General features: G+C 37.5%; 1 protein-coding gene across 4 annotated transcripts in view; it reads left to right on the top strand.

Annotated features, from left to right (window-relative positions):
• LOC135482167 (uncharacterized) overlaps positions 1–25,083 on the top strand; it is a 34,747-nt gene extending 9,664 nt beyond the window's left edge. For 2 of the 4 annotated variants that reach the window (XM_064762026.1, XM_064762027.1), the window contains exons 2-4: positions 143–327; positions 22,713–22,883; positions 23,136–25,083. In XM_064762026.1, the coding sequence (XP_064618096.1) occupies positions 22,736–22,883; positions 23,136–24,244 (1,257 nt within the window). In that variant the 5' untranslated portion in view covers positions 143–327; positions 22,713–22,735 and the 3' untranslated portion in view covers positions 24,245–25,083. Of the gene's footprint in view, positions 1–142; positions 328–15,156; positions 15,280–19,802; positions 20,195–22,712; positions 22,884–23,135 lie in introns of those variants that run through there. The other 2 variants (XM_064762025.1, XM_064762028.1) reach the window with 2 other exon arrangements.
• The last annotated feature ends 557 nt before the right edge of the window (positions 25,084–25,640 follow it).

Genomic DNA, 25,640 nt, shown 5'->3' on the forward strand with positions numbered 1-25,640 from the left:
TTGTGAAGATCTTTTAATACATGCTTTTTTTGTTTTTTCTCCTCTCTCAGGTACAGTGTTTATGGCAAGTTACAGCCATAAACTGTTTATCTCCACCAGATAACAGATAACTGATAAGAGGTGTTTGTAATTATATTTGTAGATAGAACTGCCTGAAATTTGGACTGCGTAGGCATTGGGAAAGATAAACAACAACCCGATCACTTGTACATGAGACTCCATGGTGGCACATGCATGCAAGCCTCTGTTCAGGCGAAGCGATTCCCCCAATAGCTGGCTGTGGCATTATCAAGCATGGAGTAAACAGAGGGTACACCTGTATTTAAGGTAAATGCACTGTTGTATTACTCTGTCTGTAACTATGTTGAACATATCGTGATTAATGCTATCATCTCTATGAAAATAAATATTTATGAAGATTAGGTACTGGCATTGGGCCAGTCTAGCTAGTTCATGACCTGGCAAAGATAGTAATAAATATTGGTGTATCCATTTAGGAACAATTTGCTGGTGCCATTTTTCTGTGAAGTTTGTCACACTGTTTATTTTATAACATGCATAAAAAATGCTATTAAACTACATGTGTGTTCTTGGATATGTACATGAACATTCTTTATCAAAGACATTTTAAGATACTGGTTGTGGTTTGGACCCAGATAGTTCACTGAAGGTGTTTGTACATATATATTATATATAATTAGTTAGTCATTTCATTATTAAGTCTAGGAAGTTGCATAATAAATAGCAGTTGTCCGTTATTTTTTTAGTCATTTCATTATTAAGTCTAGGAAGTTGCATAATAAATAGCAATTGTCCATTATTTTTAAGCAGCACTTTTTTACAGGTACACGTGAGGCCTCATCTGCATGCATATGATCTGACATGTGTCCTAATCTACATGAGCAAGCCTACATTCACACAATCTCTTCGCATGATAAACCATTATCAGTTAAAATCCCTGAATTCAATTGCGTGTTGTGGTGAAAGTATTTCGGTCATCTCTTTTTACCGCATTCTGAGTCAAATAAATCACTCCTCTGCGTGTTTTCATCTCTTTAATGCACCTGTTTAACATGACCGACACATAAGCTTAGCAGGGCGACATATTTGTCAGCTTAAAGTTGTACAAGCATTGTTTTAAAACTCTTGCTCTGATTTCTGCATGTAGTGTTTTTGAATTCTGTTTTGCTTGTTTTCTGATATATTTCATACAGTGGTTACCTGTAACTTTTAAATTGTTTGTATAACATGACTCAGTACTGAGTAGAATCTGGATAGTTGTCCTTTAATATACTGATTTTAATAAGAGACAAGTACTAAAAAAATTGAAGTCCTGTATCAAGATTTGTGACAGGATCTGACTATGACATCAGACAAGATATTGTAAAACTTGTTTATACAGATTTATATATGTCAGATCTTATAAAACAGCTGTTTACTAGACTTGGTAAGTTTATTCAGAGTTTTTAGTAACTGCATGACAGGTTAATTTATCACTCTATCTGTCTGGTATGTTGACCTCTCATTTTCTCTTTTGTTGTGATTTTTGCACTTGCCAAAAGGAATTGACATAGATAATCATTATTTTCATGATTATCACCGGTTTAAACTTCAAACGAAAAAAAGACTTTGCCAATTGTCATTTTAAACATGCATGTATTTTTAAACACAAGGTAATTATTTACAGTAGTGTCCAGTTAGTGCACATTTCTCATGGTAAATGTGCATGTAATACAGGTATGTAAAGTGGGCTGAAGAATTTGTATAAGCCAAGTAGTTATGCACATTCAGTGGAAGACAAAAAACTGTCAGTGTTTCTCTGAGTTAGACATCTCTAAAATATCTATATATTTATGTCCATTTCATGGTGACATAATGGCCCTAAACCAGTTTTGTAACTGCCCTGAAGCTCAAACTTTTCAAATGTAAATGTGTTATGCTTTTCCAGGTAAAGTTCAGCTGAGAATATATAGTAATCTATGGTGTGTGCCATGTTAAAGAAGAAAAGTATGTGTACATACCTGCGTACTGTAATATTTCAACCTTTTGACAAGTTTGCAAGTTGTTTGTTTATTACAAAACATGTTCTTAGTTGACTGATAAAATTATACTTTTTGTGAAGCCCAGAAATTGGTCAATCCAACCAATGCAGCTTTGTCTCTAAAATCAGGTTTAAAAATGTGCAAAAATTGCACTAAATTTTGCTCTTTTATGTGCAAAAAGGTTGAATAATTCGGTATTACTTTTTGTCTGCTCCCTGTACCTGTATTAAAACTATAGACATACACGCCTTACAACTGGATCAATCTTAACAGTATATACAGTGTAGTCTCGCTATAGCGTGCTGCTTTGGGGATATGTTCCTGAGCGCGTTATAGGATACCTCGCACTATAATGAAATGACCTTGGGACTACAGTCTATCGTAAAGGTCAGGGTTTGACATTGAACGAAATTTTATCGATGCAAAATGTGTTATGTTAAAAGCTTTTTTACTGTTAGTTTACTATAAGTGCCTAAGTATTCCAGCATTTCAGCCCCGTCCTACGAGTCATATCCCGCGAAGCTAGCCTCGTATCGTGTAATCACATGAGCTAGTCTACAGAACTCGGTGCTTGTTAAGCATTTCCACAAGCTGAATTCAAGTAACGTAGTTTCATCCACTTTATTTATAAAAAAAAACAGCTACAATGCATTTGGTATCCCGTTCGTTCATGTCTGATCGTATCAGAAATAACTCATGGAACTTAGATGCCTCAGATTCAAAATGGCGCAGTGCTGACGACTGTGAACCCGATCACGTGATGTGTTATAGCTACTGAATAAAAATAAATTAGTGTATGAAATGAAGGAAAGAGGAAACATATTATGAGGCAATTCCTAAATGGTTGAGTGAGTTTATCTCCACTCTCACACGTCAGCAAGCCAGGAAGACAAATCTCACTCCCAGCAGTTTCACAGTTTGCTTTATAGTCATTCAATAGTCTGATTAAAGTTATCAGCATTTACTGAACGTGTGCAAATATTAATCCCTTTGTGAGGTATGCCTGTCACAGTGAGCAAAATGTGTTTTGTATTGCTGACGAAGCCAGACACACGCGGAAATAATGCTTCCACAACAACATCACACATGCATTTGAAATCAAACTGGCTCACAAAGAAAATGTAAACAGTTACAACTCCTTCCATTATTCATAGAAAAATCCATTTCTTTTTGCTTGTACTCGCATAATATTTAAAAGCTTAAGCCTAAAATATTAAATAACATAAGGGTCCCACACCTTATGTGACTTCTTGATAAAAAAATCTTTATTCGTTTGCAGCTTTAGCTGTTTCCACATGAATGTACACCACAGGTTTTTGGAGGACAAGATTTGGGTAACGTTATATCCAATTGCGCTGTGTATTGAGGCGTCTTCTAGAGAAGCTACACTGCATGTATATAATTGCTCAGGTACACTGGTCTCTGCATAGTTTGACTGGTATTAGGTTCAGTCCAGAAATACTTCAATAGTTGCCAAATATTCAAATTACTGCTTAAGAATCTGAGCTGAGTGATTACTGTGATTTTTAATGAGTCACGATTTCATTGTTGTTGAATCAGAAATTGTTTAGCAAGATAAAAAATGAATTGCCAAAGGATAAAGGATAGAGGACTGCTGCTATAGTATCCTGGTGATGTGTAGAGAGGCACGTATACAAGCACCCACATGCATACAAGAACAATAGACATTATAACTTTTAACACTTGTCTTACAAATTCATATCGGGTTTACTGGGGAGTGGAGGGATATTGGCTGAAATAGGCCTGGAGTTAAGTAATTAATTTCTGTAAGCATAGCAACCCCAATGAGGTAAACATGCATGCCGACAATTGATGCAGTAACAACAGGGACAAGCCCCTGTCAAAGAGAGTGGTCGTCATACGTGTCAGTTAGGTAAGGCCGAGCACCCAGTGTATGTGTGTTGTAGGAGTGCATGTATATACATGGATGTAAAAGAAAAATAACTTGCAAATTCCTTTACGTCTTGCTAATCTTCAGACAAACTTTGGCTGTCGTAATCGCACAATCCCATATTTGGGTCTGTGTACTTGAAAAGAAATTTATCAGAAGTTGAACTTCAGGTTTACTGTTTTAAACAATGCAAGCTTAATATACTCTAAATGACCTAAACTTTTGCCCACAAAAGTGCATTTTTGGAGGAAAATAAATGTCACAAAATATTATTTTTGGTGCTGAAACTTACAATTTTCCAGTAGAATATCATCCCATGTTCCAAGCAAACCTCAAAACACCTTTCTAAGATCAGTCGATCTCTCAGAATCAGGAAATATGGACAAGTTATTCATGGCTGACATTTATGGTCATTTAGGCCTGCTACAGCCAAGAGGGCATTGTGTCCACCATTGATGGAATAACAGTAGAGTGCTCATAGTATTATCAAAATACATCGTTCTTATCCCTCTGTCGAGTCTGCTTTATCAAGTACATCTTTGATGCCTTTCTGCTTGTGTTCGGACACCAAATTACATTTAGTCTGCAAGCAATTACTCATTTGAAAAGTCAGTCATTGAAATTAGATGCTTTTTAATTTGGCCACATCTGTTTGTATTGCTTCGTATCATGGATAGTCATTTTAAGGTAGTACCATACACCAGCCACTGCTTGTATACCAAACTCTCAACTTTCATCGTACTACTTTGGTATCATTTCACCCGGAAGCGCTAGTAAAATCTGCATGTATTCAGGCTGTAGAATTTTCCTCCAGTGGCTTTCTTCAGACTTTTTTTGTTTAAAATGTGAACAACAAAAAGCAACAGACTTCATCAGACCCGGTGGTTCCTAAATTTGAAGGTAGGAGAAGGTATTTTCAGACTTTCTTGAGATGCTTCAGACTTATTTCTGACAATCATTTCCCATGCCTGTGTATTTAAAAGCTAGATAACACAACCACTTACCCCAGGAATTTTACCCCTTCAAGCAGTTAAAGCACAATTCCAATTTTCATTTGTAAGTTTTATTAAATAACAGGGGTAAGAGCAGGCATGTCATGTATAGGTAGTTAATCATGTTAATCATATACGGTTATATTTATTTATTTGATTTAATTGGCATTTTACGTCATACTGTTTTTCATGCACAGTTACATGTACTTCATACGTTATAAGTAATTATAATTACTTCATGCATATACATGAGCCAGTCAACCAGTGGAGTTACATTTGTGGAATTGTCATCATTACACTGTGGAGATACATGTACATGTATGTTGTGACACAAGGCCTTTTTTATGAGATGTGAACACCCGTGAACATTAGACTTAGGGCATTCACTAATGATATCAATTTTCCCAAGGTTAGACAGTACAGACCCACTTACCCTGTTCACCAGTATAAATGAAGACAAATTTGGTTTCTTTCTCCACATGAACTGGCATGAAAATAGCTTGAAAATAGCATAAAACCTGATTGGTACAATAAATGTTGCCATTTTTCAATGCAATATGAAGGACTATGGATGTGTTTTGCATAAGGAAGTGTTTATGTAATGACCGACAGCTGGACAGATGTGATTATGTTGACACGATAAGGGATATATATGGTTGTGTTGAGCCATTATTGAGCATGATGTGTTCTGTGGCTGTGACGTCATTTGGCCAGAGCAGAGATCTACTGTGTGCCAACAGTCATTATGCCTGCAAAATTAACGACTGTCTTATCGCCTCCGTACACCCGGCCTACCATGAGCCTGTGCTCCTTGTTTATGAATATGTGATAATGACTGCGTGTTGAGGGTGAATCAAGATGTCTGGTTGCATGAGGACATTGTCTGTATGGATAGGCCTGACCTAGTATCTTGTCCAACTGGTTTTCTGCCCCAGCCCCGATGTGATTTGTCCGAATGCCTGTAATTAGGTTTTGCAGTACGGAAGTAGTTGGGCCTTGTGGACGGCTTGGCTGAGAGTGAATGTGTGAGAGTACTGATTTGCTGTCACCATGGACACCAAATAATGTTCCATTACCTCCAAAAATACCTTATGCAATCTAGTCAGCTGTCAGACTCACACACGATTCTGTTGAATGTGGCGCACTATGCGGGAGAAAGGTGTAAATGCCCTTAAATTGACAGCAATTTGGTGAGGTTGGCATTCTGTAAAAGAAGTTCCACTTCCAACAATTCAATTAGAAAGTCGACAAGTCTACTTTGTGAAATTGTAGCTGTGACTTGAAGGGTTGGCTTACACTATAATTTCTCCATTCTGTGAAAGGTTCTGTGAGCCTTTGGCAAGCCCTGTCATGCCAGCTGCAGAGGAATGGCCATATTTTAGTGAGGTTAAAGAGGGAGACTACTGCCAGGAAGGAGCAAGTGTGACTTACTGCTCAAACAATTCAACTCACAGGAATGAGAGTTTTAAGGCCAGTTAGATGACTTTCATAAGCTTTAACTTGTTCTGTTTGGGAATTTATGTGGGAATTTGTGTGAACAATTCCCACCTACACAGGCCAGTTTGTTATTGTGTAAAAAAAAATACATTATTCTCTGCTTAGTTCCTTATTGTTTAAGAACACATCATTCTCTGTTCAGTTCCTGGCTGTGTAAAAACACAAAATTCTCTGCTCAGTTCCTTTGCTGTGTAAAAGCACATCATTCTCTTCTCAGTTCCTTGCTGTGTAAAAACACATCATTCTCATCTCAGTTCCTTTGCTGTGTAAAAGCACATCATTCTCTTCTCAGTTCCTTGCTGTGTAAAAACACATCATTCTCATCTCAGTTCCTTTGCTGTGTAAAAACGCATCATTCTCTGTTCAATTCCTGGCTGTGTAAAAACACAATGTTCTCTGCTCAGTTCTTTGCTGTGTAAAAACACATCATTCTGTCTTCAATTCCTGGCTGTGTAAAAATACATTATTCTCTGCTCAATTCCTTGCTGTGTAAAAACACATCATTCTCTTCACAGTTCCTTGCTGTGTAAAAACACATCATTCTCTGTTCAATTTCTGGCTGTGTAAAGACATAATATTCCCTGCTGAGTTCCTTGGTGTGTAAAAGCACATCATTCTCTGCTCAGTTCCAGGCTGTGTAAAAACACATCATTCTCTTCACAGTTCCTTGCTGTGTAAAAACACATCATTCTCTGTTCAATTTCTGGCTGTGAAAAAACACAATATTCTCTGCTCAGTTCCTTGCTGTGTAAAGACATAATATTCTCTGCTCAGTTCCTTGCTGTGTAAAGACATAATATTCTCTGCTCAGTTCCTGGCTGTGTAAAAACGCATCATTCTCTGCTGAGTTCCTTGCTGTGTATAAATGCATTCGTTCTCTTCTCAGTTCCTGTCTGTGTGAAAACGCATCATTCTCAGCTGTTATGCTGTAATGCTTGTGATTGTGATCATGCTACCTCTTTGCTTTATGGACACAGCTGTACAGAAACAATGATTTAGTACAGAAAAGAAGACACTGCTTGGACTCACTTGTTTCAGGCAGACCAAGTTCACCATTAAATTCTTTGATTTCAGTAAAACCCCTACATATTAATTGTAGTCCACAACCTTGCCCAAACAAAATGTCATTAGTCTTGTGACTTAGTTTGTATAATGCTTGAATTCTCTATCTCTCAACCAGGCACTGCTACATTAATTGGTTTACACCAATAAAACTTTATTCAGTGTTATACTTGTACCATATTTGTCTCTTTGATAGAGCTTATTTTTTGTTTCAAGTCAGTTGTAGAGTTGTGTCAAAACTGACCTGTCAGTTTTAGGTTGTATGTTTCTGTTTATTTGACACATCAGTAAAGGCTCTCAGATTTTGGTGCAGTAGTACTATAGTGCGATTCACATATGAGATTAGGTCATGCCTTTTGGTTCGTGTCATATCTAAGGTGTGGCACTTCAAATCCTCTCTTTGTTTCAGCTGTTTCGTATCAAGGTGATCATTGTGGATAGTTCAGACATTAGCCAACAGCAAATAGCTCCCTTGTAAGGTCAACAGGTAATCACATGTCAACAGGTAATCACAGAAAGTTTAAAATTAGTGGAAACCTGTGTTATGCAATACACTGATTGCAGTTAAGTATTGAACGTACAGCACAGTACGTACAGTTCCTCTGCGGCCATATGTGGCAAGGTCTGCCAGCAACCTGCGGATGGCCGTGGGTTTCCCCTTGTTCCACCCACCATAATGCTGGCCGCCGTGGTATAAGTGAAATATTCTTGAGTACAACGTAAAACACCAATCAGATAAATAAATAAAACAGAACAGTGGTAACCTTTAGTGGAATAGTTAACTGTGTTAGTTCACATGCACTGTCCATGATCATGCAGAATAATCATTGTTTTACATTCTGATACAGTGACGCATAAGATGTCAAGCACACTTATGAGTACCATAAGAAGAACATTTTCACTTCTGAATGTACCTGAATCACATCATAATATAAACCTAAAGACAAACTTGCATGAGGTAGATTTGAACTTCTACCTGTCAGTTGAGATGCCAGCGGACTTGAATAGGATGGAAAACTTGTTTCTCTTTCTCAATGGAGGCATCCCTGTGGATGAAGATGTCATTGAAATAAATTCATGGGGATTGAGTGATGGCCCATTGGACTTAATGGGTCAAAAAAAAATTTTAAATTGAAAATGAAAGTTGTGTGCCTTAAGAAAAAAATTAGCTAAATGTGTTTTTAAGCAGAGCTTTTTCTGCTTAACGCAAGTTCCAGTGAACGCCTTAGGGAAGAGCGGATGTTTTGTTGTGCTGACCTTAACTTCACCTTTTATACATGAATTGCTATGACAGCTGGTGAGTTCCGGTGAAATCTGGCCTAAAAGACTGAAACTTTCCCTAATGTGTCCTGTCTCCATGACACAGATCTTTGAGTGACTGCAAACCTTTGTCAACCTGATGGGCACCATGTGGGAGGGAATGTGATATGAAAGCAGTGTATGCTCCTAAAGCCTGTGTAAAATCACCTGGGCCAAGGCAATGATGTATGGGCTGATGACGCTAAGTAAAAAGTCATGGCTTGTGATCAATCTGAAAGGAGGTTGGCTGATGAAAAGTAACCCAGGTTTACCCACAGGTGTAAATTTACATGTATAGCTCATTATTGGGATGACAGAACCTTCATGAAGATGACAGTCTTTATGTCTTCCTGAGGAGGTATTCCCATACCGAAAGGTATGGGAAACACTTCACATACACACCGACATATATGTACATAGATAGGTGTACTTTTGTGGAAAATTGGAATGGTTGAGGATATTTGCTTAAAAACTTGTTACATTGTTACCAAGGCTTAATGGCATCAAGTGGTTGTAATTCCGTTTTCTAGACCATATAGCATATATAGCTATTCGCCAAGTGAATTCATTGATAATTTTTCCTATGGCAGATATGATCTAAACCAAAGCAAATGAATGTCATAAAATATCACTTCTAGTTCTGAAACTCAAACTTTTTTCTTTCTAGTAAACATCTTTCTAAAAGTATTAGAACTGTAAGAATCAGGTAAAATAAGTAAATTAAGTCCTGTTTGATTTCTAAGGTCAATTAGAGCAGTTATGTTCAGGTAAGTTTCACACTGCCTACGAATATCAGGTTTCCAGACATAGCAAAGACTGTCTGTCTGCAAAGACTCAGCCACAAGTCAGGGTACTGTATAGGTTCAGTAATTCTTTTTTATGATGCATGGGTTTGGTTTGGTACATTTTTCTGTTCTTAATTGTGTAAGTAGTATGTGTAGGGTTATTTATATTATTTCTGTAACATGTTACTTGAGAAGAATCGTTATTATTATGTTATTATTACCGGCTTATATGTTTGGTGGTATGAGGTTGTACAGGTGGAGATACTGTAGAAAGGTTCCTTAAGTAAGTCACAGTGACATATCACTACAGTTAGAAAGGTATATAATGTAAAGTCATTTGCTGTGAATAAAATGGTAAGTAAAAGCTTACTTCCTGTTAATTCCCAGTTGAATAAACAGCGGACTCTCGAGGACTGTGGGTGTGGAAAGTGCGCAACTGATAGGCCAGTTTACCTGAATAGATCTCTTCAGCGGAGGCATGAGGATAATAAAGGATGTTACCTATTATGTTGACCTTATTTGAGGGTGTTTTAGTACTAGTCATGACAGTTGTGACTTTTACTAGCTCAGTAAATGCAACCAAAGGCATGCTCAGCTAACGTCATGTGGATATCAGCCAAAAAACTGTGGCAGTTTTGCGTGGGCTTAATCCTACAGGTGTAATTTACATTGAACCAGGATTTGTAAATATTTCATCAGCAGTGTGTAATACCTAAATAGATCCTCTTCAGGATTATAACCAGGAGATTATATGCTGTGGAAGGATTACATGTGTGTGAACATCAGTGGGAAGTGATCCATTTTGTTAATGGGGATAATATAGGAAAGTCTGTTCATGAATTAATGCAATTTCCTGCTTTTTTTACTCATGTATGTAGTCATTTTATACTTAGTTGATGTTTTGTTTTTCCCTGGGTAATACAGTGCCATCCACTAGATCTGTGAAGAGGTTCTGATACACCCACACGTTGATTGTGAAATACATGTACGTGACCAGAGAAATGTACAAGCCCAGCTCCTTTCAAAATGCTGAACCTTTTCTCAAGATAAACATAATATATTGCATGGTAAGCACATGTGTATATGTACACAGATATTGTATATGCACATACCTGTTATGCTTGGTGGCATGACCTGCCCTTAATACAGATGTGTATAATTACTGTCAGTATGAACAGTAGTGTGATTTATGTGACATGCACCCTGTAACCACATCTTGTAGTTGACCCAGTTTATGCTCAGGTAACATGCGCATTTATACATAATGGTGTACTTAAATAAAATATTGATATTGCTCATTGCATAGAGTTAAACTTGATTACGTGGTGAATGATAAACGAAATATGTTCTCATTTCATGCAAGTCGTATGTTCTTTCTCTGAATTTTAAACATGTAGGAAAATTGGTCAGCAGGTTGCCAGAAGTCAGTGGTTTACCACAGGACCTCCAGTTTCCTCCACTCGTAAAGCAAACTGCCATCATATAAGAGAAATAATCTTGAGTATGGTATAAAATACCAAATGAAATAAATAAATTTCTAAATAATGATGCCAATATGTAAAAGATACATGGAACAAATACTTTGTATTTCTTAATATACACTGTAGGATGTACTGTAACATGTAAAAGTACAGAAAGATCTCAGTCTTGTCTTTAGGTGGTGAAAATGGCTTTAAATTATAATCTCCCTCAGGCCCAAGGGATCAGTTAAAAATTTAAGTAGTTTTTAATTGCGACATCAATGATGTATTCCACAGAAACAGCTACAACAGCCATAGTAATAGCTGTAATAACCCAGGATTGATACTATCAGACAGACAAGTTATTGATATGCCCTAGGCACTGTTGTCATATTCCTGTCTCAGTACTGAATGAACAAATGAATCATTCAACCATTTGAGTGTTTACAGGTGGCCATTTAGGCATATTTAAAGAGTGCTATTCTATTAAATCTGAACGTGTACTACTTGTTATATATGGCGGTTTCCCAACTCTGTCCCTGTAATTTGATGTCAATTCTGGCATGTTATATTTTGGCAAAACTTGCAGACAGGTAATCATGTTGCTTGCATCACGCTTGTTTCATGAAAGGATGCATGTAATTACCTGTGTGAGCTATGTTACCATTCCAGATAGGCTAGCAAGATAGAAGTTTTGGAGAAACATTCTACCCTTTTCCTTGATTCATGGCCCATCAAATATGACCATATTTCTACCCACGTAGTTATTTTCGCCACTCAACACTGGGATGTTCCTATTTGGTAGGTTCTGGTTTGAGGAAAAGTTCAAAATGTTTTGATGAATCCACCATCTTAAATACCTGACTATCAGATTGTATGGAATATACCAATATGGCTTACTGAGTCAGGGTTAGCAGATTTAACCTTTTCTGACAGCCATCACATTCCTGAAAACTGATGCTCTGATGGTGAGCTAGGAAGTTAAAGAATATGGTATAGAGACAACCATATCCATTTCAAGACAAACACAATTCACATGTCATCAATACATCAGTATAGGTTTCCCCCACAGCATGCATATGAAAACCCTGTTCCCTGATGCATAGTCTAATGACATTGATTATTATCCCATATAGACTTGAACTGATGTGCAAGTCAGTGTGGTTCAGAGACACATTGAGCCCCAGTCCCATCATGTGTCTCTATGAAGTCCTCTGCTGTAGGTATCCTGATATCCCTGTCGCTGTTAGCTAACCATTCTCAGTTTCATCTGTCAGGTTGGACTTGCTGAATTATTGAGTCGGTGTGCAGTATTTTAGACTGCGAGAAGGGATGTCTTGTCAGCGTAATTGAGACATGCATACACATGTGTGTTATGAACCTGTATTACACAGGTATCCTAATCTATAATTCAGCTGACATCAAACAGAATTAAAACAACTGACTTTTGCCTGAAAAGATGATGTCTTTGTCCAGTGTCTTTTATAAATAATGCCAGTCTTGATTTGCTAGCTCACTCCATGTTCATGTATACATACAGTGTATGTAGATTACAGATATGTTTTTGATTTATGGGTGGAGGAAACCAAACAAAATAGATGGAGAAACCATTATTGCATCAGGCACCTCATTTAAAATAAAACTGTGTTTTGTTTTGTTTTTTTTTAATCTACCACTTGAAAGATTGAAAAGCTTGAAGGACCAGAATATTCAGGAATGTAAAAATTTGGAGATCATTTGAAGCACTAAAACTCAAGAATATTTCACCTATACAACGATAGCCAGAATTATGAAATTTTAGTATAACAGCAAACATATTGGCCGAAAAAGGTGACGGTTGAAGGTGTTAGAGCCCGTGAAGTTGAAGGATACAGTTGTTGTTTGGATGCTTGAAATGTCAGTTATAGAAGGTATATCTTCACATACAGAACACCATAGAATGTTGCATATAGATATAAAACCTCAAATAGCGTCCTTCAGTGAACTGTCCATATGTGGGAAGGTCGGACACCAACCTGTGGATGGTCATGGGTTTCCCCCGGACTGTGACGGGTTTCCTCCCACTATAATGATAGCTGTTGTTGTATAAGTGAAATATTCTTGAATACGGTAATAAACACCAATCAAATAAATAAATAAATAAATCAAACAATGAATTGTAAAATCTTTTTCTCTCTAGACTAAGAAATGTTGCTAAAGTCCTATTAAGAAATGTCAAACAAATTAACCAGTGAATGCTGAATGTCAACAAGTAGCTGACTTGAAAGTCTGTAAAGAAACTATATTTATGAAGGGTAACATGAATTTCCCAAGTGATACATAATTTGAAAATCAGCAAATTCTAAAAAAAGTTTGATTTTTCTCTGAAAAATGGTGGACATTGCTGGTTGCAAGCCTGGTCACTTATCAAAAAGGTAAGGTAGGTTTTGAACCTGAGTCGTGTAACTCTCCTGCCCCTATTATTTTTGAGGTCCAGTAGTGGTAGATTTTTACTGGGTTGACTTAAATGCAGAATGCCCCTCAAGCTGTCAAATATAAATATGTACGCTGTTGTTGATTTTCTGTTGGTTGTCCTTGTGATGTCTGATGATGTAGGTTAAAATGAACAATTCCAGCCACATTTTTCAAAGGAATGTTAACATTTTAAGTATTTGACATGTTGAGGAAAGGTGTTGGTTGTGTTGAACAGAGACGCCTGTCAGTGGAGAATTAAATGATGACATAAATGTGCCTACAGCAGATAAACATGTGGAGTCTGCGAGGGATGAAGCTGATATCTAGTGCAGATGATGGTTTTTGATGGCAAGTACAATGAATGTCTGTGATGAGCAGGTGCTCTGAATTAAAGCTAGAGTTGTCTACCATGCAGAGGTATGTGGGCTGAGAGAGGGGTAAGCTGTACAAATTAGTTGGTGTGTTTAGCACGGATACATGCAGTGTTCTGTGTCAGACGGGCTGCCAGACTTAAATGGGTCATAATAACCGTCAGTTTCACATGGTAGGTATTGCTATTACATATATTGTATATCTATGTTACAAAAGAGAAACAACAGTATCCTGAAGAAAAATTTCTGTCGATTTGTGAATTATTTTGTTACATTGGATTTTTCCGCGAAGAATAGATAGTGAGATCTTGTAGACTCAGATGGTTAAAGTGCCAACTTGCTGCAACTATCAGGCCCATGACCGATGTCTTCCATTCCAGCCCTCACTGGTTTCACAGTGGTTTCACAGTGGTTTTAGGTCAAGAATTTTGTCAGGTAGCTAGCAAAGAGCAGCAGTTTTATAGTCCACTCCAAGTGCTCCAGTTTCCTCCACCAATAAACCTGAATGCTGTCATATAGGTGAAAAATGGTTGGAAATGATGATGTTCCACTCAGTTAATCAACCATTCAGCACAAATTAAACTAACATGTAGATGCATAAATGTTGTGGAATTTTCTAACCAGTCACAAACAGCCGTTTATTCTGACATCATGATCTATAATGTTTTGATTAAAACATATATTTATGCATGTAAATATAATTCATTGTAGTGGGTTGAAGTTGGTTACTTATTATCCGTGAATACCCATTATTGCTTTCATCTATATATACATGTATCTTTAACTGAAAATAGTCAATAGCTTGGGGAGGTGTCCTTGTAAAAATAATACCAGTCTGTTTAACTTTATATCACCTTTTAGTACTGTTACGAGTTTCTGCGCTGTTGTTGCCAATAATTATGGGTATGTCAGATACATGTAAATAATGCTGGTGCACAGGTTTGACATGTTAGGGCTGATATCCAGCATTGGCGATCCTGGTCGTCATTCACGTACGCACAGCGCAGTGTCCGATGATTATGTAATAATGTAGAGTGTGTGCAGTTGTTGACGCTTTTATGACATATATTGTTACACCCTGTCCCATGGAACAGAATATCATGACATGGTTATTGGTGTAGAACTAACAGTCTGCTTGACGTGTGCCTCCATGTACATGTACATCATGTATCTATGGAATGGAATGATGTACATCATGGTGTATACATGTAGTCTTGTTGTATATGTGACGTGGTGATGTCAGAATTCTGGGGCCATTTGAAAGGATTTTATACTCATATCTCTGTACATAAAAACACTCGGTCAGTGTTGGCCATGTACATGTCAGGATTAGATGAAGTGAAGTATCAGACATTCCACAAGAGCTGATGTGCATGTATGTGTATTAGAATCCAACAATACACAGGTACAGTGAAATGGCTAGTAGTGTATCATGCAAACTTCAGAGGCATTATACCGTTGTGCCTAAAGTTGGTTATATTCTTGAGATCTTATAGAATTATACATGTATCTTTGGTGTATGAGCCATGTCCATGTGACACATTATGTCGTATTATTAAGGACAGCTGCCTTTGCATTGAGAGAAGACTTCAGGTTGTTGCTGTCATTTATTATGCTTGAATTTAGCTCCTGATGATTTCAAATTAGCTTTGCATACTGAGATTTGTAAATTTTATAACGGTGTTTATATAATGGTTGACATTATATAAATGAAGTATTATTTTTATTAGATGCATATAAGGTCAAAACAGAAAATACATGATGCAGGTGTTTTTAATACAAGTAAGTCGTATGAGATACCTGTGGATCATTTGGGGCAGATGTTCTCATGCCTCTAACAGGAATCCTTGCTTGTCGATGCTATCAAAATGGCATGCATCATGAAATAATAACATAAATCTTGTCTAGTTAGATATAAAAGTGTTCAGCGGGTTAATGAAGTTTTGCGGTGAGCGACTGTGTTGTGTGAATGTTGTCCCAGAGGTATTGCCTTGAACCTGACAGGTACTGGATGAATGTGATATGTTAATAGCCCAGATGGGGATTAACTGAGTTCATACCTGTACATATATGTCTCAGCTTCTCTAACAGCCTCTGATAAGCTGGAGATAAACATACAAGCTCACACCTCATTTATAGCACCTATGTAAATAATTGTACAACTGTCTATCAAGTACAAGTGTCTAAACGTCCAAGGGTTGGAGGGGGAGGGGGGTCTTTGGTACTAATCAAGCCAATATACTGGTCTTTCATGTGGGTCATTGATACACGTGAAATGTTTCATTTATGACTAAATTAAGATCCCAGGTAGAAGTATGTATATTAAATAGTGATGAAACCTGTATAATCATTCCACCTACATGTACATGTGCACAGTTTTGCATAGATTTTAACATTATTTAGTTCTAAAAATGTTTGGTTTCTTTCTTAAACATAATTTGCTTTTATAAATATTTGCCAGGATTCTGTTAGTAATAATATTCTTGGACAGTTCAATAATTTATTAGGTTGGCATTAAAAAAAAAATGGACCCTACTTTGATGCTGCATTGTTCCATTATCCTTTGTTCAAACCCTTTCATGATTTAGACATTCAAATGGCATGATTTTGTTAATATACTGACCACTTTTCAAGGTCAGAGCTTGAATAGTCTGCGCACAGGGTTAAAATGAAAACATAGCCTCAAAAACGCATGTTCCGGTGACCACCAATGCATCACCTATCATCGACCTATGAGGGTCGCACAAAAAAATTCACTGAGGATGAAATAAAAGCATGCATCAAGGACTGCTGAAAATAAATTACTCTTAAGGAGATTCGGGACCCAATCAGTTCATGGAAGAAACGTTTGAGCGTCGTCTAACAAGATGATGGAGGACCAGTTGATCACCTTTTCAAGTAGAACGAGATTTTTCAAATGTCTGAAACATGCGTTTTTGACTCTGTTTTGATTTTGGTCCCATGAACAGAAATCTTAAAGGATGAAAGTATGATGGCTTTTGAGTGTGTAAATTTTTAGAAGCTGATGTAAGAGGGTTTCGGAGATATTGAGTGTCAAAGTATGGCCTATATTTTTATGCCCACCCAATACATGTAAATACAAAATTTACATTCTTGATGGCCTGGTTGTTGAGAGCAGCATAAAACACCAGTGGAAAATGAAATACATACATAGTTTAACCTCTGTGATAACTATATATACGGTGGCATATAACATGGAAATATTGTATGTTAACAATGTAAAGGCTAAAAGAGATTGTACAGACTATTGTACAGGTTTTCTCAAACAAATTTGTGAATTTTAAGTGGTGAGGTTATATCATGTGAAAATAATATTCCAGCTAAGAGTTCCCCCTCAGAAACTGTTTAGTAGTTTGGTTGATACGTTATTTTTTTCTTCTCATTTTACAATTATTTTCTCTGTTGATTTGTGAACTTCATACATTTGAGTGTAAGAAGATTTTCAGGGACCATTGTTCAGTGTGGCAAGAAACAGTATCCTGTAACAGTGCTGTAATTAATGTTCACTGTCTTAAGTGTAAGCGGCCATAGATCATGATGAAGGAAACTGAAGAGTTTGTGCATCAACTCGTATATTGCCATATGTACCGTTAGCTCTTGTTTATAGGAACGCTGATTGGGGTTTAGATTTGGAACTGTATCTTGCGTACTATCATAGCCCAGTCACTGCAGCTGGTCATATTTCCCCATGGACAGGAAGCAGACTGGTCAAAAGACAAAAACAGAAATTTACTGCTACTTCACAACATCAATATACTTCATCTCCATGGAAACTGGGTTGAAAGCTGCAATGGCTGAGTCATTATGCCAGTGTCTGCTTCAAGTTTACGTGTGTTTTGTCCCGTATTATATATGTTAGAGGCTTTTATGTCACATACCTGCGTTGCCTGTGATGCCTTGATCAAAGGCTCTATAAAGCTATATTAAAGATTTTGGGCCTTGGCATGTAATTGTGAATATTGACGTCTCTATTGAGAGAAGCTTGTCAGATTTGCCTGTCGTGTTTTATGCATGCAACAGGGAACCATTGTGTAATGCCCATATGTGTACCTACTACCAGCACAAGACGATCAGAAAGAATCCAAGGTTATGTAACTCAGTGGTGGTACATACAGTTTACACACAAGTTTAGTTCAAATTTCTGTCCAGTTGTCCTCAATCCGAAACATTCCTGTTGTATTTTGCCAGTATTGTTTTGACACTAGGTTCAGTTGGAATACAATTACATAGAAAATATGGTTTGTTTTCTAATCAGGCGTGAATAATATTGAATAAATTTTATGTTTTTACGGTACTCATTCCTCTATATCTGAAGCCTGTAGATCCTTGGTTAGTGAGGTTGTGTCTTCAACTCCAGCTACTACTGGATGAGCTGCGGCTTTAAGTCAAGCAGTTTGTCACTTACCAAAGATGTTGTGGACAAAATGTTGTGGTTTAAATCTTTTGTCCACTTAAGTGTATAAATGAATTGTGTTTTGTGTATGGCATTAAATCTCCTTCAGATAAATAAATACAAAACACATTGAACACAATGTTTCCCTAATAGCTTTTGATGTAATTATATGTACAGTATATCAATCCGCAGTTTCTTATTACCATGTATAGAGCATCGTATAAGAATTCATGTAACCTTCCCGTTTGCAGGGGGGTGGGGGAGCCTTGAATTCTCTGCACCTTGACAGGACAGAGCGAAATTGAGTTAGTATTGAAGTGTGCTGTTTGTTAGCTCTAGGTTAAACAGATTACCACTCACAGTCTGGCTTTCTTAGAAGTGTGAGTTGGGTCCTTGTGCACTGACATTTATTCTAGTCAAGTCTGACATTTTACTTGGCTGTGAGGGCAAGGGTATGGGAAGCAGTTGTCTTTTTCATTTGTGTATACTGTGTTGCTAGCTGTTACAGATATAAAGATATAGGGGTTTGCTTGCGTCTTTAATAAATCATGATATAAGTAGAAATGCTGATGTCTAGACTCGCATGATGAGAAGGATGGAGAAAGGAATCTGTTGTAGGAATAGGATTTTGTCAACCTCAGGTGGACAAGCAGATCTACATATGTCCTGACGGCAGGGCTTAATATTGGTTCGTCGGGCGTTCTGGTAAATCAATAAAAGAAGAATCTTAATTGGTGTGGCGACAAAAAAGGTGATACTGGTGACAGATGAGGAGATAGTGGGAAGTGTTAGCAGCACCTTACTGATGGAGCTGTGCCAGCTGGTGTATTGCCTTCCCTCTACTTAAACATAACATAGCAGAATGTGAGCTACCTTTCCAAGACATGCCTTCAGGCACTAGATCCAGTACATGTGTATACTGCCAGGCCAGCTAGCTGCAGGAAATCTGTCATAAAAGTGAAGAGTCTATTTTTTTTCTTTTCTGGAAATTACAGTAACAAGGCCATTCTTAAAAAGCTTTTGAAGAACATACCCGGATTCTGAGGTTAGTAGGGAACTCTTTGCTTGTTTTTTTTTTTTAAATCTAGCCTATGATATGTAATTTATAGAAATAACAGTTTGAGAAGAAAATATAAATCCCAGTTAAAACTTGAAAGTAGGCACATGTTTGAAGGGTTGGTCTTGCAGGTTATGCCCAATGAACTTTTTTTTGATGATTGCCTAATATTTACCAGTACTTCAGTCTGGTGGGGGTCCCCTACAGACATTTGGCAATGTGTTTAATATCCTAGCATATCAACAGTCTGTAAGTCATGATCATTGCGTATTGAAGACGGTATCAGTGATTGTTAGCAGCCCTAAGTCATACCTGTCATTTTTTGGTTAGTTGCATGTACACTTATGTGGATAATGTTTTTTAGATTCAGTTAAACACAACAAAAGAACTTCATACTGGTCATTTTGGCAGAAGAATTTGTCAACATGACATTACCATAACAATGGTAGATTTTAATAGCAAGATCATGTTTCACAAATAACTTTATGCCTACATGTACATGTTTTTGGTCATTAAAAGAGAGGTCATTTCAAATATTGCTGAGGAATTAAAACACAGAAAGAATAAATAATCTTTTTTTTTTCTTTTAAAGAAACTTCAGAAATACTGAAACATTCAGCGGATTAATTTGTCAGGCTGTACACTGACAGTGTTAAAAGATGCCAGATCGTTTTCCTGAGAGATTACCAAAGTCATGCCACAGAGGCTTCTACCAATGTAGATCAGTGGACATGTTGCTGATATACAATACGCATGATCATCTGCCAATAGTGTATGGTTTTCAAGAGCTCTCTATTCTGAGTTGGCAGATAAAAGCACACTGATGTTCATGCTCTTCAGTCTAGTTAAGTAAGAGCTTTGATCAGTAGTTCATGTTGTATGCTGTGTACATGCAGAAGTGATAGAGATGTCTAAAAAATATTTTCCTGCAGTGCATTCCTTATTTCTTGGAAGTAACACAGTCAGGCTACTCAAATGAAGACATAAAAGGGCTTAGATAAAGAGATGTTATTTTTCAGCAGGTTTTGACTCGGTAAAGCATGACAACAGGTGTAATGTTACCCATAATCAGGAATAGTACATGCTGTGTACAGAGCTGATCACTTTGTTACAAACAAAACAAAGCAAACAAAAACATTCAGTTAACATCAAGCTACATGTGCACATTTACTAATCCAAAACCAGAATGAAAGTTTATCGCTTGGAGAAGCATACGGTTGATTTGTACACTCCAGATTTGCCATGAAAGAATCTAAGCATATCTTTGATATTATCTACTCATGGGGAAAGTGAATTACTCAGTCCAGCCAACTCATCATTCAAACATCAAACAAGCAACCTTCATCTGTATGGTGCTGGCCCCATTTGCACAGTTGGTAGAGCTTCTGCTTTGGGAGTGGTAGATCCACGGTCAAATCTGGGTCGAGTCACACCTAAGATTTTGAAAGAGGAAGTTGCAGCTTCCTCGCTGGGTGTTCAGCATGAAGGGGATAGTGTGACGACTGGTTAACCGGTATCAGTATAATGGCTCGGGTGGGGTGGCTTACTTGCCTTCGTTAAGTCGTCTCAGTGAAGCAGCACTAGATAAAAGAGTGGTGGAAATCTGCCCTGCAGCAAGGAGGCACATTACACACACTCTAAGGACTCCTTCGTCGTCATATGACTGAAAAATTGTTAAGTACGACGTTAAATCCCAAGTACTCACTCACTCATTCCTTCATCTGTGTGACTTTTACTGTGACTGTAGTATGGATGAATAGAATTCAGTTGATTTGATACTGGCAGAAATGTTATCAGGAAAAATCATTCAAGGACACTATATAGAGCTGCAGGATTATTTTAAGACTCAGGCAGGAAGCATGATTTTTTTTTCTTGATGGTTTTGATGTTTTGAATTAGAGCACAGAGTGTTTATAGTTCTCTGTATGGTGTCAACAGCATGGCCATGTGAAGGGGAAGTCATTCTTTAAAACAGCCAAATTTACTGCAACCTAATTAGTAATGTGTTTATTCAAAATATTTTCTTTTATTTCTACCCTGTAATGAAAACAAAGCTTTGTTGAGAGTATACTGATGTTGTGTAGAAATTTTATGTGTCTAATCAGCCTGTACCCACTGGCCCGTATTTATCCTGGGAAGTAACTTCGGAACATCCCATCGAAATTTCCAATTAATAGACAGTCCTGAAGGTACTCTTTGTAAGATGTAACATGACATAAAAGCCTTAGGGTGAGTTATAAGAGAAAATGGCTGCAGGCTTAGGAACAGTGCATTTTTTTAAATTACAAACTGATGTGAAGATAAGCTGAAATTAAAAATACCAGGAAACATTACCAGGAGTACAAACCTCAGATTTGCTCTTGTAGGGTCAGTAGGATCACTCCTATACAAACAACATATAACTGTGAATTAAAATGATGACTTTGCAAGCTTGACAGTTATGGTATACCTGTGATGTGATATTTACATACAAGTCTATATACTGGTATACTACATCTGTCGGCATAATATGTCTCTATAAAACTATATCTCCACGGATACTGAAGGGATAGATGGCATGTACCTCCTCTGTCTACTGAACTGACCTGAACTAAATGACTATTCGGGGCCTCTGTGGCTCAGTTGTTAGCACACTAGCACAGCGTAATGACCCAAGAACCTCTCACCAATGCGGTCGGTGTGAGTTCAAGTCCAGCTCATGCTGGCTTCCTCTCTGGACGTACGTGGGAAGGTCTGCCTGCAACCTGCGGATGGTCATGGGTTTCCCCTGGGCTCTGCCCGTTTTCCACCCACCATAATGCTGGCAGCCGTCATATAAGTGAAATATTCTTGAGTACGGCGTAAAACACCAATCAAATAAATAAATAAATAAATGACTACTCTTTTGCTAATTGACACCAAACAAAGTGTATTAGGATTTCTAGTTACAGCCTGAGCTTTTTCATCTGCCACATCGCACATACATCTTCATTTAATATACGTGCATATGCAATCAAAACAAAGTGCAAGTTTGTTCTGTACATTGAACAATAGTGTCAAAGGAAATAATATGTAACATACATGTGACTACAAATATGTATTAAAGAGTGTTGAAATAAGATATTTTCTTGTATTTGGTGCTTTTGTGTGTAATAGGAGAACTGTCTGTAAGATAAAGTTTACACACTGTTGCACTTCTTAATATCAGACTGAGAAACTATCTTTGTTAAGATTGTTTTTAGATGGTTGGTAACAACCACATATTCCTGTCGTGATTTTAGTCAGGTACATTATATAGGAATGTAAATGTATATATTTTGAACTATTATGAACTTTATTTGGCAATATGTATCATTAATAATAAATGTAAGTATATCTTTACTTGCAGGTAAATCTTATGTTGATGTAAGAATGGGTGCAGAAGAGAGCAAACCTGGCAGCTACAGTTTGATGGGAACAAGTGCAATCGTCGCCAATGTGAACAGAAGAGCCTTATTGGCCAGGCCTTGGTCTCTGTTACACCAGTGTTCTCTTGATCAGTGGAGAGTTGGCCATTCAGGTAAGTGAATCTGTTTAATAGGAACAACCTTAGAAGAGATGTACATATCAGGATGGGTACACAACCAAGCATTTTGATTTTTTTCTGCCATTTCTGCTGTCAGATCTAGCTGTACTTTTAAAGCATCTAATAAAGAATATAAGAGATAAATAATTGTATCTCACTTACTTAGTATGCAGATCAAAAGATGTGAATTTATCTGTTTTTTGGGGGGTTTTTTGTATGTATAAAGTTTGTCCTGCTATGTTCCAGATGCAGCTGGATTCTCTGAGAACTTTTCTGTTTGCAATGGCATTATTTATAAAGACTGTAGCCCTGCATTTTGTACCTCTAGACAGGGCATCATTAATATCAACAAGTCAAGTTCTGTGTTTAGCTTCAGAAGGAAGAGCAAGTTCACCAAGATGGCAGAACATTTTGAGTACAATCATATTCCTGCCCAGTTATCCTCAATTCAAAACTTTCACGTGAAAAGTGTGCTTTGTTACCATAACAGCATTGTAGTGCTACATCTTGTGCGCAATCTCATGACACAGTTTGGAGTCATAAACTTGGAGACCAATAAGTTCATGGGAATCTTTGGCAAGCAGCCTGCAGAGTTCGTCAATGAAGCGCTGTTGGGGAAAATCAGTCCAGACGAGTCAAAATGCTTGATTAAACTTCCGCAGCTGAAGTCTCGTGGTAACCCTTTCGTCTTCCAACTTTACGATCTCAAATCCAAGGCTTTGATAAGGGAAATTGATCTGGCCTATCAGGAGACTCATTTTGCCTTTGACCCTCGGTTCAGTTCCAAGCGTTTGGCAGTGACGAGTTACAAAGCCGGGGAGGAGCAGAGTCTAAGTCTGGTGAGAACGGACACTTGGGAGGCCATTGCGACTACACCTGGCGTGGTGGAGTCCAGTTATGCCAGTCTTCAGATGCTGGTCAGAGATCTGTTCTACTCTAAGGATGGATTCATTATCTTTGCCATCTTGGTCTCACAGTCAGCAACGTGTCAATGTCGTGAGAAGAAATCGCGACGCCAGCAGCCGCTGGACTGCAGTATCTATGTGTTCAGCGCCGATACAGGAGACACCCTGCACTGTATCCAGTTTCGTCGCTATATCTGCGGCCAGCACTCTTGCCTGCGTAACTACATGCCTGCATTTTCCTTCTGTGGCAGTCGGATGGCATTAGTGTTGAATGACCAGGATTCTCCACAGCTTGACCACGTCCAGGTGTACAAGCTACCTGTAGAGAACACGCTACAGAATCTGTGTCGCATTACCATACTCCAGCAGTTCGGGATGGCCAACCTTCCCAAACTACCCCTCCCCCACCGAATGATCCACTACTTATACTTCAAACCAGAGTTTGCCTAAAACCACACACCTAGGCAGCTTTCCATGAGCTCTTGGGCACCACGGAATTCCCACAAACATTATCTAATAACAGTCTCTAGTTTTTTGTAAAACTCCATATTTTTTCAAAACGAGAATGAGGACAAATTTTTTCTAAGACATGGACTTGCTCATTTTGTGTGGAGCATACTTTACTCCAGAGCAGATGGACTTATTATATTTTGAACTGCTGCAAATTTTTAATCCAATGTTCTTTCAAAGTGCTATTAACTTATTGATATTCATTTATATGTAAATCCTAGTCATTAATATTGAGCTCTCTTCAACACATTGTGCATACATAATTATGAAGCCTGATAAGAAGTTTTCTTGTTTACATATTGATTAGGAACTATGTCAAAGCTTTCATTTTCTTACGCATATGTAATCCTGCATTTGGTATCTACACTGACCATATCAGTTGAAGAATAGCCGTGGTGAAATGGATGTTCATTACATCACTGTGTATTCCTGATTGTTGATGTTGTGTGACAAATTTACCATTGAGTGGACCCCGGGCTATGCCCGGTTTCCTCCCACCATAATGCTGGCCGCCCCAGTATAAGTGAAATATTCTTAGTACAGTGTAAGACACCAATCAGATAAATAAATCAAATACCATTGAGTGGAGGGAGTCAGTATCACACAAAAGGACAAATGTGATTTAGTTCTACTTCAAATCTTGTTGCATGAAAACTGTAATGGCCCAGTATACTAGTTTTGGACAACATTAATATATTTGTGCATTAGTTATGTTTATACTTTTGTTTCTGAGCAGATATTTGTGCAATCTTTCCATATTTAATACCATATATATATATATATATATATATATCATATCATACATACATACATACATGTAAATGTATACATATCTATGTATACGAACAGTATAGCAAAATGCATACCAAAATTCCTTTAATATTTAGACATTAGTTCATGAACATATATGCAGTACGTCATTGAAATGTACATCTGATGCATAGGCTAATTTAACACCTACACATAAGTACATCTATTTATGTGCAGATACTTGACAGGGTGTACCCATTACATATAAGCTAATAGACTGGAATCTGTGTACTTGTAATACAAAACTAGTAAGTGATGTGTCTGCCATTCACATATAAATGCATGTACTGGCATGAGGTATCATATTTATTAACATTTCATGATAGTTTGTCATTGCTTAAGCAGTCATGTTATAGGAGTTTAAATTCATATTAAATAGGGCAATGTCTTTTATACCAACCCCATGTCTTCGTAGCACGGTAAATTGTTGTCAATTTAACATTTGTATAAATTGCATTGAAAGTTGCTTTGTCATATGCGAAAAGGTTTAGGAATTACGGTAAAGTTAGGTTGGGCAAGGGGAGAG

The sequence above is a fragment of the Liolophura sinensis genome, chromosome 1 (genome assembly GCF_032854445.1).
Source record: "Liolophura sinensis isolate JHLJ2023 chromosome 1, CUHK_Ljap_v2, whole genome shotgun sequence".
NCBI classification, from domain to species: Eukaryota; Metazoa; Mollusca; class Polyplacophora; order Chitonida; family Chitonidae; genus Liolophura; species Liolophura sinensis.